We start from the raw sequence: 15,049 nt of genomic DNA on the forward strand, positions 1-15,049 counted from the left end.
CACTTCTAATTCCAGCGTTGCAGAGCAGGTTGCTATTGCTCTTGCATTGACGGACAGTGTACATGACACGATTTATTCGGATTCCAAGGGCGCTGTCAGGGCCTTTCAGATGGGAGTGGTGGCTCCCCAGGCCCTACGTATCATCCCAAGTGCCAACGACACGAAGCATCACTCTTTGGCCTGGTTCCCTGCGCACCTTGGAACCATTGAGGGTGCCTCGATCAACCCCAACGAGGAGGCGCACTCGGCTGCACGAGGTTTGACTGACCGTGCGCTGGGCAACGCGTCCTCTCCTGGACGACCCGAGATTCTCTGCTCGTACAATGAAATCTGCAAATATAATTATCTGTCAAGAAGACTCCTGCCTTTGCCGCACTCCTCACTGTGCAGGTTCCAGGCAGTCACTCTCAGACTTCTGCAAACAAGCACTTACCCGAGCCCCGCGGCGCTGCACACAATGTACCCCGAACGGTTCCCAAGCCCGGACTGCCCTCTGTGTGGTGATTATGCGGACTTCGAACATGTCCTGTGGGGCTGCGCCTCTGCCGGTCCCCCTCTCACTCAAGAGGAAATTATGAAGCTAATTAGGGCCCAGGATCAGACCTCTCAAGTCCTGGCAGTCCAGAGGGCTCGCGAGACGGCCGTCAGGTTTCACCTGATGGCCCCCGAGTGGACCTAGCCAGGTGACGTGGAGTTTGCTTACGTCTATAGTGGACCAAATAAAGTTGTTTCACTCACTCACTCACCTGGTTTGCTGTCAGATATAACCCAAACTCCGCGTTTATTGAAAAGTTCCTTTCACTCTTCACTCTCTAACTTAAGTTTGTTTTTCTTGCCCTGCTCGAAACGTTTCTTTACTTCAACTTTAAAAAAAGAACTCTTTGGCGCGGCCACAGCTGCCTATCAGCCACTTTGGTCATTTCCTGTGATGGTGCCAATTGCCTGTCATTACTTTTGTCAACATCTGTGGTGACCGAAGTACTTCCACCGCAACCTCATTCGACAGAAGAGAGGCGTTTCCCTCCTGCACGAAATCACAAACGACACGTTAACCACGAACAAATGTCACTCGCACGACACCGAAATATCTTACCTTCGGTAACACAGACGAGGTTACCATCGTGAACCACTAGGCAGCCGTTTCTTATAAGCGGACGAACTTCTGTTTCCACCCCATTTACAAGAACATTCTGTGGCGCCAAGTACGACAGAGCAGGACAGAAACAACGAGACTGGAACCGTGCAACAGCCACGAAAAATGCAAGCCAATGAGACCGCAAAAGTAGCGGAAGCTAGCACGAACTGACGAGCACACGGTGCGAAAGAAGGAAAAGTTACAGTGAGCTTCTTGAACGCAGGCGACGCGCAAGGCGCACACGACGCTGTCGGCCCTCGGTGCGCCGTCCGCATCACAGATCGCAATCATGACAGGGCTCGCGCAACCGCGCCACATGCAGCAGCCGCCGAAGTAGAAGGCCCCCTTGTAAACACACGCTTGCCAACTAGAACCGTAGTGTCCGCCACCCAGGCAAACGTGAACGCTTCACAGTGGATTACCGCGGTCACTCGCTGTCAAAACGCTGGCGTGAGGAATCGCAGCAGGTCTGCCCAAAGGCGCCGAACGCAACAGGCTGCCGGCCACTCCGAAGGTAATGTGATGAGCAAAACGAGAACAAGGTGAAAGCCGGAGCCAACGCTTCGACAAGTGGACGTGTCTTCTTCAAGGCCACGTATGCGTCCCTCGCCACAGTATATATAGGTGGGGTTCTCTCCAATTAGTGCTGCGTGTGACAAGGAAAGCAGAGGCCACGCTCACCTTGTTCGTTCATCTTTCTTCGTAGACAGACGGCGGGGGGGGGGGGGGGGGCTGGCCTTGGCCTTGTGCACCGCATTCCTTTATTCGCAATTCGACATGCTAACACACCTTCCCTCGTTGCCGCACCGACCCGCCTTACACCCTCTCCCCTTTAGAAGAACCCCACCTATACGTCGCCTTGAAGAAGACAAGTCGCCGTGTCGAAACGTTGGCACCGGCTTTCACCTTCTTCTCGTTTTGCTCATCGTCTTGAATTTCCATCTCCCGCATTCCCCGTGTTTTCCCAAAGTTAATGTGTAATTTAGGGCTCCATATTTAGTAAATGTTTTCACCAGCACCCGCGAAGTTACCTTCGGGCTATCACTTGAACGCAAACTGAGCGGCGAGAGCACAGCACACGCAAAGCCGTCGGCCCGTCTAGACTGTGTCCCCAAAGCAGATCGCTTTCAAGATAAAGCCTACCGCTGGCGGTCAGTGCCGCATGGTGGCACAATGGTAAGGAGAGCGTTCTTCCTTCGTGACAGCTAGCGCTTGCAGACGCCGTCGTTGACGTCGCAGCGTCTGCGACGAGAGGCGATGGCAGGCGCTGCCCGGGGCTCCGAACACGTTGCTTCAGGTAGTGGCGCTCGAAGTACTGGCTGGCTTCCGCGTACGAGCCACGGCGGTAAGGGGGAGCGCTCCCTATAACGCCGTGCAATATGGTGCCGCAAATAAGCACATCCCAATGCATTCTGAACGTATTCTTGAATGGCATGCACGGTTGGTTCATCCTAACTTTTGTCATTATCCATGAATAGCAAACATTTCAACAGCGCAATTTGAGGCATAGGCATGTTAGACTTTCTGTTCGAAATGTTATTAAAGAGTATGAAGGATGCTTAACAATATTAATCCTAAACTTTCTGCGTTCTGGTTGCCCTTAGCGCTAGTTAATGCGTAGACGAAATTTGCAGACACACCGGAGCCACCACACAGGAGCCTTGGCCTCGTTCGCTTGCTTCGCGGCTTCAAAAAGGCACCGCCGATTTCACGACCTACTCTTGCGCTTGAAAGAAGCTAGTCATCTGCCGGAGCAAAAGCGTTCTTGCAGCTCCCGGAGGAGAAGAAACGAACCCGATTCCGGCAACGCTCGGATCGGCGGGCGGAGCTTCAGGCGCTGCCCGAGAAAAACGAACGCCCTTCAGCATTCGGGAAGTCCGCTGCCTGCCGGCTGGTCGCCCGAACGGATAATCGAAAGGCCCACTCACCTGGTGGGCCGGGTCATACCACTGGCGAAGTTCTCCTTGTAGAAGCGCGCGCTGGACCCAATGCTGTCCGTGAGCCAGTACAACATCACGTTGGACAGCAGTTCGTCGTACGTGTACTTGTTGGTGAGTCCACCATCCTCGCGGTCCACGTTCTTGCCGAGCGTCCACGTAGAGAACTTCTCCAGGATATAGGCCGCCAGACCGGCCGGGGAGTTGAGCAGGGCCAGACCTACGCCGCCATACAGAATGGGAGGCTTGTACCCCGACAAAACTCGATTGGAGTAGCTTCCCACAAGGCATCCAAGGAACATTACTTTGGCTATGTGCCATTTCTATATGCTACGCCACTTCCACACAAATTAGGAACACCAAGAGTCTTTACTGCACAAAGCGCAGCCCATCAATTGAATAATTGATACATAGGCGCTAACAGCGACACTACGTAGGCTACAGACTGTAAACTGAATACACACAGGCGGAGTTAAACGGGCCAGGTTGTATGGCCAGTAGCAGCCCTCATTTGCAAGCTTCCACGCATACCTCTTTTTTTGTCAGGAAGTGAATCTTGCACTCTTTGGCCATGCCTGGCTCTCACGTCAACGAACACTAGACATCCTCAAGAAATGAAGCTGTGGAATTACAGACAGTTGTTCCATACGCCAGAACACGGGGCGTTGACTTCTTTGTTCTGGTTTTATAGTTCTTAGCTCGGTGCTCGCCCTATTAGGGTTGCCATTCCAGGGCGGCGTGCCGCGAATTTCTAAAATTAGTTAACGCGCTTTTAAGAGCAGTCAACACATCATGTGATGGACGGTCGATCTCTTCAATAGATATTTTCCATAATACCAGCCATCCTGTGCACACATCGAGCTCCCGCCACCATAGTGAAGGATATACATGTGTTCGAGCACACGACACCCGTACATAGTGGGCCGCAAGCGCACTGTTGCATCCCTCATTGAGTTCGCTATGTTGTTCTGACCTGCACATGGCGTGCTCACATACATACACCGTGTCCACTGCATTGCATGGATACGTGAATGCAAGTTTGGTCCTCCGTAATGGGATAGGCGGAATATCTCGCGTTTGCCCCCCGAAGCCATCATTGAAGCTGCTACAAAGCGAAAGCGGTGACTGGAAAAGGCCTTGACTGTAGGAGATACAACTTTCGCCCATTGTTACGTCATTCCAGATTTCGACCGAGCAAACTACACGAAAGTATTGGAATGTCTGTCAACTGCCTTTTTCAATAATCGACCTGCAGCTTTTGTTATTCGGGAAAAACCCACGCCTTCTATTGAAACCGCGGTGGCTTCGTGCCGGGGCCGCTTGGGGCGCTAGTCGGTACGTGTGCAGAAAAGCTGGATATGATGAGATCACAGTGGCGCGCTACCCGACTGAGGTAACACTCCACTGCGCGCTGCGATGAATTGACACAAGAGATGTCGTCAGCGCAGCGACTTGCACGCTCGCAGAATTTGAGGAAAAATGACCCTCGGCCGAACCTGTGGTAGAACTGGCTCCTCTCTCCAGTTTGGTTTGGGTTTAAAGATGGCAGAAACGCTGTCTGAGAGCGTTCACCTCCACTTTCGGGCCTCGGCTAAACAGTACGTACCGATGGTGTCGGGCTTCGTGGCGTGCAGGTGCATGTAGCCGCTCTCCCGCAGCAGTTGCATCACCTTGGGCCAGACGGGCAGCGCCGAGGCGGCCCCCAGCTGCTGCTCACCGCCACCCAGCACCAGCGACGGGAAGAAGGAGCCGACGAGCAGCTTGAGCATCACCAGCGGGCTCCACTCCACGTCCATCATGTTCATGTGCGCGCCCAGCACTCTGCACGGAGCGGCACGCCGTCAGTTCCCACGCATTCCTCCCCGCTGAGTGTGTGGCTCGAAAAGGCATGCTGCACCTTCGAGGCTCGCGTGTGTAAAGCATCTTGTGGACTGAGAAGCACCGCTGGAAATGTGCAAACATGCGCTAGCGTGTGCATGGCTCTTGCGTCTGCGCGCGCGCGTGATGGACAACTTCTCCGCTCAAGGATACCCTATGGAGCAGAAGCACGCCATTTTCTTTGTTGCATCGATGTCTTTATAGGAACTATGTCTAACCGGTATCATTGTAGCGGTGGTATGAAAAGAGCTATATATATAAAGATTTGAAGAAGCACTACCAAGTCGAATACAGTAGCCGAGGAATTGCATTTTTGAAAATCCAACAGAAACTCATATCGGGTAACATGCTTTTGATGGAAATATCTTTAAGTAACATTTAAGCGATGCGGGCGGTCACGTGCGTCCGTTCCTCAACTAAATTTCGTTCGATAACTTTCAAATTATTGGTGCTTGCAATGGCATTATTGCGGCGGGGCGTCACAGGAGTATCGATCAATTATTTCCGCAATTCTTAAAACTCCATCTCTTGATGCAATATTCCACAAAAAAAAATCGCCTTTTTTTATCGCTTCGATTCCGCAACATGGCGGACAAGCAGCGCTTTCGCAGCTGTGTCTGCGACGGAGTAAGCTTATAAATTAACGCAGTGCAGTTTCAGTAACTTCGGGAATTCACATTTACATTCATTCGATACAAGCGCACATTCGTAAGCGAAAAGGTCTGAAAGCCGTGGATGCCAACATTATTTTCTTTAATTATTATTTGTGTGTTTAGTATGGGCTAGGCATGCAGGCTGAAATAAAGTATTACAGCCTGCGTGCGCCCGACCGTTCGACCAAGGAAGTGGACTGAGACAATATTAGGTTGCCACATCTGTGCTATTTCTAATTTCTCGCTCATGACGTGGTCTCGAGATATTTGCTCGCGACTTTCCTGCGCCGTTTGTGGCTCGGTGTACAGCGGTCACAAATATTTATTGACAGCTGCAGACAACTTGTGGCGTGGGTTTCTTGCGTGCGGATAAGTTATTTGCAGGAACAAGTTTTAATAGTTTAATATGTTTTTGACACCCGTGTGGCTGCGCCTTCTTCCTCCAGCTGCGGCCCCAACTCATTGTCGTTCCTGTTACGCGTAGCATGACCATGCCTACTGTATGTGCTGGTTTAAGACAGCCAATGTGAACAATCTTTTTCGTGTCATTTTCCTTTGTGTCCCGTTATCGTTTCGTGTCATTTTCGGCCAAGTGTCCCGTGTTGTCACGACCGACTCGTGAATTGCAAGATGCGAAGGCCGCCGTAACAAGCCGGCCAAGTGGCTTACCTGTCAGGATAGTAGGTGGCCATGAGCTTCGCAATCATCGCTCCCCAATCTCCTCCCTGCACGTAGAACTTCTTCCGTCCCAGACGGTCCATAAGCTTTACGAACACACGGGCTGCCTCGAGACCATTGAAACCTGCACAGAGTCTCTCACGATTAGGTTCCACTATGGGAGTGGCGGCCCTCGTCGCGGGACACTCGGTGGCATCCGCAAAACGCTGCCTCCCAAGTGGTTGTTGCCGCTCCGCTTTGCTAAAATGAAGATGGCATGATAGCACTGGTTCCTAAGTCAAGGTATCGAAGATGCATCTACCTTAGCTATACTAATATTCATGTAGTCTCTGTGTATCTTTTATTAATGCGCATTCGGCAAGACCAGCATCTGTACCTTCGTTCGATAGATAAATGGAAGTATAGCGTATGTTAAAAAAACACATACCCCTAATGTAGAATAAACAAATCTGCCCAGTGTCTTGTTTTACTTATTTACCTTTACTTATCCGCCCAGTGTCTTATTTTACTTACTAAAACTTATTTTACCTGCAAATTTTATGTTTACTCACGTCTTTATAATTAGAACGTACTATGGATATGAAAACTTCGTCAACTAAATCAGGTGTAATGACAAAAAGCGACTAGGCTACGCTGTGCTAGCCACAACTTGTAAGAAAATTAATAATAAAAGCGACAAAAGCTGCACCGTTCTAAAGTTTACTAAAATATCAATATTAAATGAAAGTTTGGCATTTTACTTGCCGAAACCACGACCTCACTATGAGGCCACGCCGTAGTGGAGGACTCCGGATTCATTTTGAAGCGTCGGCTTCTTTAACGCGCACTCAAATGCACGGTTCACAAGCGTTTTTAATCTGGCCCCCATTTAAATGCAGCAGCCGGCGTCGAACCCGCGACCTTGAGCCGAGCAGCGCAGCGCACATAATCACTGAGACATTGGCTGCGTGTCTGTGACAGCTGACTGACCACTCGACACAGTTACACCTATCTTTATAAGCTTTCAATGAGGCGAATAACGCCTGCTAGCAATAACTCATCCCGGAGCACATGCCAGTTCGACGTGTCACCAGGTAAACGTCGACGAAGTCTCCCATTTAAAGATCACGAACCCTGGCAGGTCCCGTCCGACCACTGTCACCACAAGTGCAACCCTCTCGCGTCCGCCGTCATTGCTATATGGACGCGCCGCGTATACCGTCCTCCTCAACTGTCGTGTTCCGCGGCATGTGATAGTTCAAAGGCGCATGACCGGCATCGCCGATTTGCGGGCAGCGCAAGATTCTTATCTTCGCGGGTTCTTATCACAAATCGGTGAAAGTCCAAGACTGTCCCTGTGCATGTGGAAGCAAGTGGCCGACAAAGCATCGTCTGCCTTCGAAAATCTGCACCGTCGCACCCAGCGCGTCTGCTCGACTTGAAGTTATGCCAGCTGGAATGCCCTGCTTCCTTACAAGTAAGCGAGCCTTACTTTTGCATTATTTCAGCAGCTGCCGCTAAAGCATCTTTCCAAAAGCGATACTCAAAAACTGCTCCGTCCATGCGCGGACGGTGGTTCGTCTTGGGTGCGACGGATGCCTGGGGTTTATTGCAGAATTTCGTATTTCTCTCATATTTAACAGCGGATGCGTGCCCGGTCAGCGCCCAAGGGGCCACCCTACACGTAGCTGCAATTCTTGAGATACATTACACAACTCCAAGGTCGAAACCAGCGTATGACTAACGCAGCGCCTCATTCAGCTACAGATGATGACCACACAACGCGACATAGATATAAGCATTCACTAATCACATTGCAATGCAAAGATGACGGCGCAAGCCATGTACTTGGGCTAATCTTGCTGAAACTACCGAACAGTCTTCACAGAAGATGCACGCCATAGTGCACAACAAGTAGGAAGGCTAGCGGACAACGCGATGGGCAATCCACACTGAGCGTGGTTCTGCCAGTGTTCACCAGACGGCGACAGCTCCCAATGTCGCGGCGAATGGACTACAAGTTGATTTATACTTGAAACATTTTACCGCGGAAGCGGTTTTCATCGAGGTTTCCCGCAGACTTCCGCTTCACATGAATTGTACGTCCTCGGACGACTAGGCGGCATCCGGCCTGCCCGCTGCAGGCCGCACGTATCTAGCCACCATACCACACGGGTCGCCGTTTCGAACCCGTTTGCCCCCTTCACGGGAAGGGAACTACATTGGCAGCAAAGTTCCGGCGGTTATCTCGGCGGTAAGTCGTCCTCATCTGCAGTAGTTATTCTGTAGATAACATTGCAGATGGAAAACAACTGCACTGCAAAACACGCGGAGCAAGAGTTCTATGGCCGCACTAGCGTGTTTCCGCAGAGTTGGCTGCTTTGTGTGAAACCGAGGGAGCGGTTTGTTCATATTAGGCGAAGCGGCCGCAAAAACGCCAAATATTCGTTGTTCAAAGCAGTTTTCTTCTGTGGAACCTCTCCGGGATTTGTGTTTACGCCACGATATACGTCCACTGGCGCAGTGTACTTGCAGACTGTGTCAATGAAGGCAGCGCTAAGAAGACGAAATGTGCGCCTAACAGCCGTTCCTGAAGTCAATAAAACAGCTTTATTTGCGTTTAAGCTAGAGGAACAAGAAACTTCTCTATAAATACAGCATTTAAAACAAAATAAGATATAAAATACACCATTCAGTGCTAAATTTACTTTATTTTGTTGCTATTAAGCGTTTTGGCATATGCGAAATTGTCGTTTGCAGCAAGTAACGCTTATTGAGTATCTGCTCCGCAAAAAGGACACGGAGTTAACTGCACCACTTCGCGCAGGAGCAAACGCAGGGAAGCCCCGGCAGCGTTGTTGTATTGACACAGAACGCTGTACCTTTTCTGTGCGGTGCCTCGGAGAACCCGTATCCTGGGATGGAGGGGCAAATGACCTCGAACGCGACCCCCTGCTTGGGAGTCGCCAGCTGTCTGGCGATCTTCAAGAACTCGACCACCGATCCCGGCCAGCCATGAATCATCAGCAAGGTGTACACCTTGGTCTGCATCAAAACAGAAGAACTCGCACTGTAGAGAAGCTCTGCTCCTTCCGCACGCCACCCACCACTCAGGTGCAAATGACTTCAACATACAGCAGCACCAACATGTAGCGTTCACTAGAGCTTCCCAAGTCCAACATGGGAGATCGAATTTGGACAAAGGTTATCGCGTGCGTAATCGCAGTCCTAGCTCGCTCGTGTTGCCACCGGCGAAGCCAGCTCCGATAGCTCGCCTGGTGAACAGACTCGAACGGGAAGACTATACTCCTTGACAATAACTCACCGGTAACAAAACGTGCTAGCGTTACGCAAACATAATTTGCAAAGAGGAAAATAGCCAAGATCTACTTCAGTGAAGCATTGAGGAGGTCATGTCAGCATTTTATGCACAATAACTTGGAACCACAAGTCACATATTTAAACGATGCTGGATACCCTAGACACGTGGCCGTGATAGTCACCGAAAGGTTGCTTAAGAAAGCACAAGAAAAAGGATCCAAGTATGTGAATGGTACAAGCACGCTGCCACTGTCAAAATGAATGTTGCCACCATCTCCTACAGTGGTTTTTCTCACCGACTAAAAGAGGCTGCTTGAAGCAGTAACACTACCCTGTTTTGTTACGTTTTTTGTTTTTCAGCGCATTAAATTTAGTAAGCCTGAGCAGGAAGACAGAGCCCGAAGAAAGGGCCTGCGGAAAAAAAGCATGCAAACAGGTTCACTGAAAGCACTACATCAGCCGTATAATTCCCCTCACTTGTGCAAAGAACTATATCGGTCACACCCGCAGACGCATAAATTACAGCTTAAGGAGGCCCACTAACAAAACAATGAATGTGGGTGGCATCTCATGGATTCCTCTCCCTCCAGACCTAATGGTCTTAAAAGACTCCCACCATGGACGTTGTTGATTAACCTCTTGACGATACTTTGGCTGGTGATGCTGGGTTATAGTTCAGCGATTTAAGCTCATGGCATCGCATAGAACAGGCATTCTTCTGCTGCTTGCAGTCAGCACCACCAGCGCTATGCAATACCGAAACAACCAAAACGTGAACGAGCGCGCGGATCTGTGGCCGAGAAAAACAAAAGTTTTCGACACGTGCTGCGTTGTCAAGAGCAACATCAGTGAGCATTTTTTTTCCTTCAATGGGAAGTATTCTTCTACGAGTCGTCAAACCAGTCTTTTTCAATGAGTTCGCTTAGAGCGCTGATGCGAGCGAAAACCCGTCTGTCGGCTTTTGTGCGGCAAAAAAGGGACAGGAATGGAGAGGAGGCCGACACAGGTGGAAGGGGAGGAGGCACATAGCGTCACGAGAGAGCGCCAAGGGAAATGGAGCACAGAAGTGCAGTAAAGTCCTGCTATGTAGGAGAGGTAGATGCAGCGCGGCTCGAGGATAGAGGATGTAAGGCGCGTCATACGTCAATGAGAAAGATGGCGGGCGGCGGCGCTTTAATGTGGTCTGCACAATTGACGCTCGGACATAAAAATCGTAAAAGCGCAAACCACAAAGTAACAAAAACGAGACACAAGCGCTGACTGTCAACTAAATTTTATTGACGGACGACGGATACCTTACATGAGAGGAAAGGCAAAAGTGAAGGGGACTCGCCCAGAAAGAAGTTTTAATGACGCTCGGACATCAGTAGATCACGGAGTAAGATGCGGACACATGTCGCCCCTTCCCAGAGTCACTCACTTGAAATTAAAAGGCTGGGTGCATTTTTTGCCAACATGTCTTGTGTCATGCACCCGCAGCATAGGCTTGCTTCTGTTGCTCTTTTTAATGCGTGAGCATTATAGGCCACTCACCCAGAAAATTTGTCCATCAGTCTTGTCTGTCTGTGTGTAACGCGTAACACGATTCGCGCTATAAAGAAAAAAACAATAAAATCGAAGGGAAATTTTCAAAAGAAAAAAATCATGAGCCATTCCACGTGAAGGTGGATGACCAGCGAAGCTGTGTAGTACACGGCAGAGACGTGAGACAGAATTCTGAACAAAGTTACGAACACATTGTCTTGATCGGTGGTCATCGTGACGCACACACATTTATTTTTATACATCCGCGTTCATTCGTGTTGTACATTCATTATATACATTTGTATTTTCATTTCGCGATAGAGTGAGATAACTTTATTGGGAACCCGGCGACTGGGAGGGGCCGCGAGGAGCTGTTGCCCGCTGGACGGCACAATAGTTCGCCGTGGAGTTCCGAGCAGAGCAGCGCGGCCGACCGCCGCGCCCGCAGATTTTCCGGGGAGGCTTCCATCTCGACATGTTCTACATCCCCGCTAGGCAAATAATTTGAGAACGAAATAAACGCAGCGAGGGCAGTGGGCCAGTGTCGCCAGCGCCTTCGCAGAGGGAGAGGGACAGAACGCGATGGGCGCCACCGGAGCCAGCCGCGGAAGAAGACGACGACGAACGCGTGAGCCACGGCAACGAGCCATTGCTGATGATGATAGTTCTTGCTCACACAGTTTTGCTGGCGGACACGAAAGATGCATGGAACCATAGCCACAAACAGCTTCGCTGTAAAACGTTAGCAGTGATGAGTTTTGAACCTGCGACCCCGCGCCCAGAAGCCGTGTGTCTTACCCATTTGGCTAAACACCTGCGCTTGCAGAACGTGAATATATCTGAACCGTATGAATGTGTTGTACCGGCTGCTCCGGCGGTGCAAAACAAATGTCAAGGAGAACAGTTTCTATGACGGCTTTGTTGAAATATTTGGTGATAGTGGACTAAAAGCCCTCTTTAGGACCACATGTACGGCTTTCTTAGAGCCTTCTAGACGTCAGAAAAATTCCTGTTTTGCGAAAATTTATTTCCAAACACGTCACCTGCCCGAAGCGTTGGTGGTCGCAGGATGCACTTTCCGTTGGGGCATTCCTTCACCGACCGAAATTCCACCGCCCTCTTATCTGTCTGTACTGCGCGTCGCGCAGCACAGACAGATAAGCAGCTAATTAGTTGATAAAAGTTATATGTTGATATAATTAGTTGATAAAGTTGAGTGATGAAGGGTTATATGCCCTCGTCACATTCTGATCTCGAAAAATCAATGAGCGCCCATTTCAATTAATTAAATGATACGCTAAATGTGCTCGCACGGCATACCGAAGCAATCAGCCAATTAAAAACTGAAGTTACTTATCTAAAGAAAGTTATCAACGCGCAACAAAAGAAATTGGACGAGTTCGAAGACAGAAGTCGGCGCAGCAATTTAGTTGTTTTGGGCCTTCCTGAATCTGACTGCGAGAGTCCGGGCACCTTAAAGCACAAAATTACTGAAGACCTCATCCGCATAAAGCTGGGATTATCGGTCAGTACCATAGAAAGGGTGCATAGAATAGGGAAATAACGGCCTGATAAACCTAGACCACTCATAATGAACTTCTTTGATTACAATGAGAATTTGCGCGTCGTACATAATTCATTCAAACTGAAAGGCTCAGCTATTTCTGTTAGCCACGACTTTTGTGTGGCTACTTTAAAAAAAACGTTCTAAACTATGGCAACATGACAAACAGTTTAAAGCTAAAGGCCGTAAAGTTTCTCTTGACTATGAGCGACTTCGGGTAGACCACACTATTTACGTTTGGGATGCGGCGACCTCGCAGCCTGTTATGCTACTTCCGACTAATCTGCCTAGAGCTGGTCCTTGATTGCAAACAGAGACGCTCCGTTTTATCTTGCCTGTTGGAAGCAGTCTTGCCAACAAGTCAAACCAATTAGAAGATATCTTCATCCTCTATGGCCCACACATTTTTGCAGTCACAGAAACTTGGTTGACACCGCAGATAAATGACTCAGAAATAAATGCCCCATCCCACAAAATAATTAGACACGACCGCACTGGGAGAGGAGGGGGCGTTGCCTTGATCGCGAAAAGGGCGATAAATTGTGTCCAGCTTCCAAACATACGACAGCACGAAAGCATTTGGTTTGACGTTAAATATCGAGATTTTTCTATTTTAGCCGGTGTCGTGTACAAGCCTCCCAAAGCCCAATGTCATTCGTGGAATCTCTTGCCGTCTACCTAAAGCGCATGCTCCGATCTATAGTCATAAATTTTTGATGGCCGGTGACTTCAATCTACCTAGCGTCGATTGGGAACAGCTATCGATCTCTGTCTCTCATGATGCTGACAATGCACACGTCCTCCTTGATTCTATGATGTTAAACGGGTTGTACTACATCCCACACGTGTCACAGACCTTACCCAATCAATTCTTCATCTTGTATTAATCAAATGCTTGTCGGAAAATCCTACTGTTGTCTTAACTGAAGGTAAAGCTGACCACAAACTTGTACATGTGGACTTAGATATACAAAAAGGCATCCAAGTTAAACCCATCACGCAGTCCTTTCTAGATTTTTCATCGGCTGATGACGAATCCATCTTTTATTGCTTAAACTTTTCTCTTGATGAATTTAAACGCGATGATGACGTCACGCTTCTTTGGTACAAGTATAAAACTGTGTTGTTAAGTATTGTATTGATAAATTCGTACTGACGCGTAGAAAGAAAACTAAACGTCGTAATTCACGGATCACTAGTGAAATTATTAATCTCAAACGCAGAATAAAGCGCAAACGCAAGTATAAGCTAGCTCAGACTACCGAATTCCGCTCTTTAAGGGATGCTTTACTGATCAAACTACGTAACGCCCGTGACAAATTTCATATTCAGACTATGATTACATTCTCAAAAAAAACTTCCCAGACAAGTTCTGGCTTTTGCTGTCTGACTCTAATCGAAGTGTTCAGCAGCTAAGAATAAACAAGAGCGTAAATTATAATCTTAATGATATCGTCAATGAATTAAATGACACATTTTAAGAAGCATTCACTCGACTTTCAGTACTCAGCGCCCATGATAAATCATATACGCCATGTGCATCTCAATCAATTCCTGACGTTTCAATTAGTCGCGAAGCAATTTTTTCTATGTTGCTTGATATCGACGTAAAAAATCGCCTGCACCCGACGGCTTGCCTAACTTTCTACGACGCTGCTCCGGACTAACTTCTAAATTCCTATACATTATTTTTAATGCATCCCTTAAACAGAGCACAGTACCAAAAAAACTGGCCTACGGCCACGGTAACATCGGTGTTTAAATCCGGGTGATAAGCTTAGGCTGTGTTGTGATCCCACTGATGGCACCGGCTGTTGGAATCCCAGCGCTGCCACCAGCTGTTGGAACCTCAGTGCTGACACCCGTTATTGCAATCGGACCGCTGGCGCCCGTTGTTGCAAATGGGTCGCAAGCCCCAAGGGTAGCGTTGGCCTGGCGGCCTGGGGCACACTGGAAGCATCCGAAGGTCCCGGCAAAGCATGAGCCGACTGCTAACAGAACAACTTGTTTATTCTAGCATCGCAAAAGAGCGGCCGGTCAGGTCGACCGAAGTGGAGAGACGGGAGAGCACGCTACTCAACAGAAGAAATCGGAGCCCCTCTCTTGGCGTCGCGGGCAAGAAGGAAGGTCACGGGATGACTCCACGTGACAGCGAGGCACGGACGGACTGAGAGACATGTAGAGACCAGTGCAGTGACGCATCAGCCGGGCCGGCGCCGGTCAGACCTCCTCGCTTCACACTTGGGGAGCTCCTCTCCCCGGCTGCCGCGCTTTGACAAGCGTGGGCACACACACACACACGCACACACAAAGACACGTGGCACTGAACATGCCGGGACGCGCTTCGCGGGGATGCGTTGCGGCCGCTCCGAACGGGCCA

General features: G+C 49.4%; 1 protein-coding gene across 2 annotated transcripts in view; it reads right to left on the bottom strand.

Annotated features, from left to right (window-relative positions):
- The window catches only part of LOC135906573 (epoxide hydrolase 1-like), a 100,303-nt gene that overhangs the window by 13,840 nt on the left and 71,414 nt on the right, over positions 1 to 15,049 (bottom strand). For both annotated transcript variants that reach the window (XM_065438022.2, XM_065438021.2), the window contains exons 4-7: positions 9,143 to 9,305; positions 6,273 to 6,405; positions 4,679 to 4,893; positions 3,064 to 3,292 (exon numbers count right to left, since the gene is read on the bottom strand). In XM_065438022.2, the coding sequence (XP_065294094.1) occupies positions 3,064 to 3,292; positions 4,679 to 4,893; positions 6,273 to 6,405; positions 9,143 to 9,305 (740 nt within the window). The remainder of the gene's footprint in view (positions 1 to 3,063; positions 3,293 to 4,678; positions 4,894 to 6,272; positions 6,406 to 9,142; positions 9,306 to 15,049) is intronic.

This window comes from Dermacentor albipictus, chromosome 5 (genome assembly GCF_038994185.2).
Source record: "Dermacentor albipictus isolate Rhodes 1998 colony chromosome 5, USDA_Dalb.pri_finalv2, whole genome shotgun sequence".
NCBI classification, from domain to species: domain Eukaryota; kingdom Metazoa; phylum Arthropoda; class Arachnida; order Ixodida; family Ixodidae; genus Dermacentor; species Dermacentor albipictus.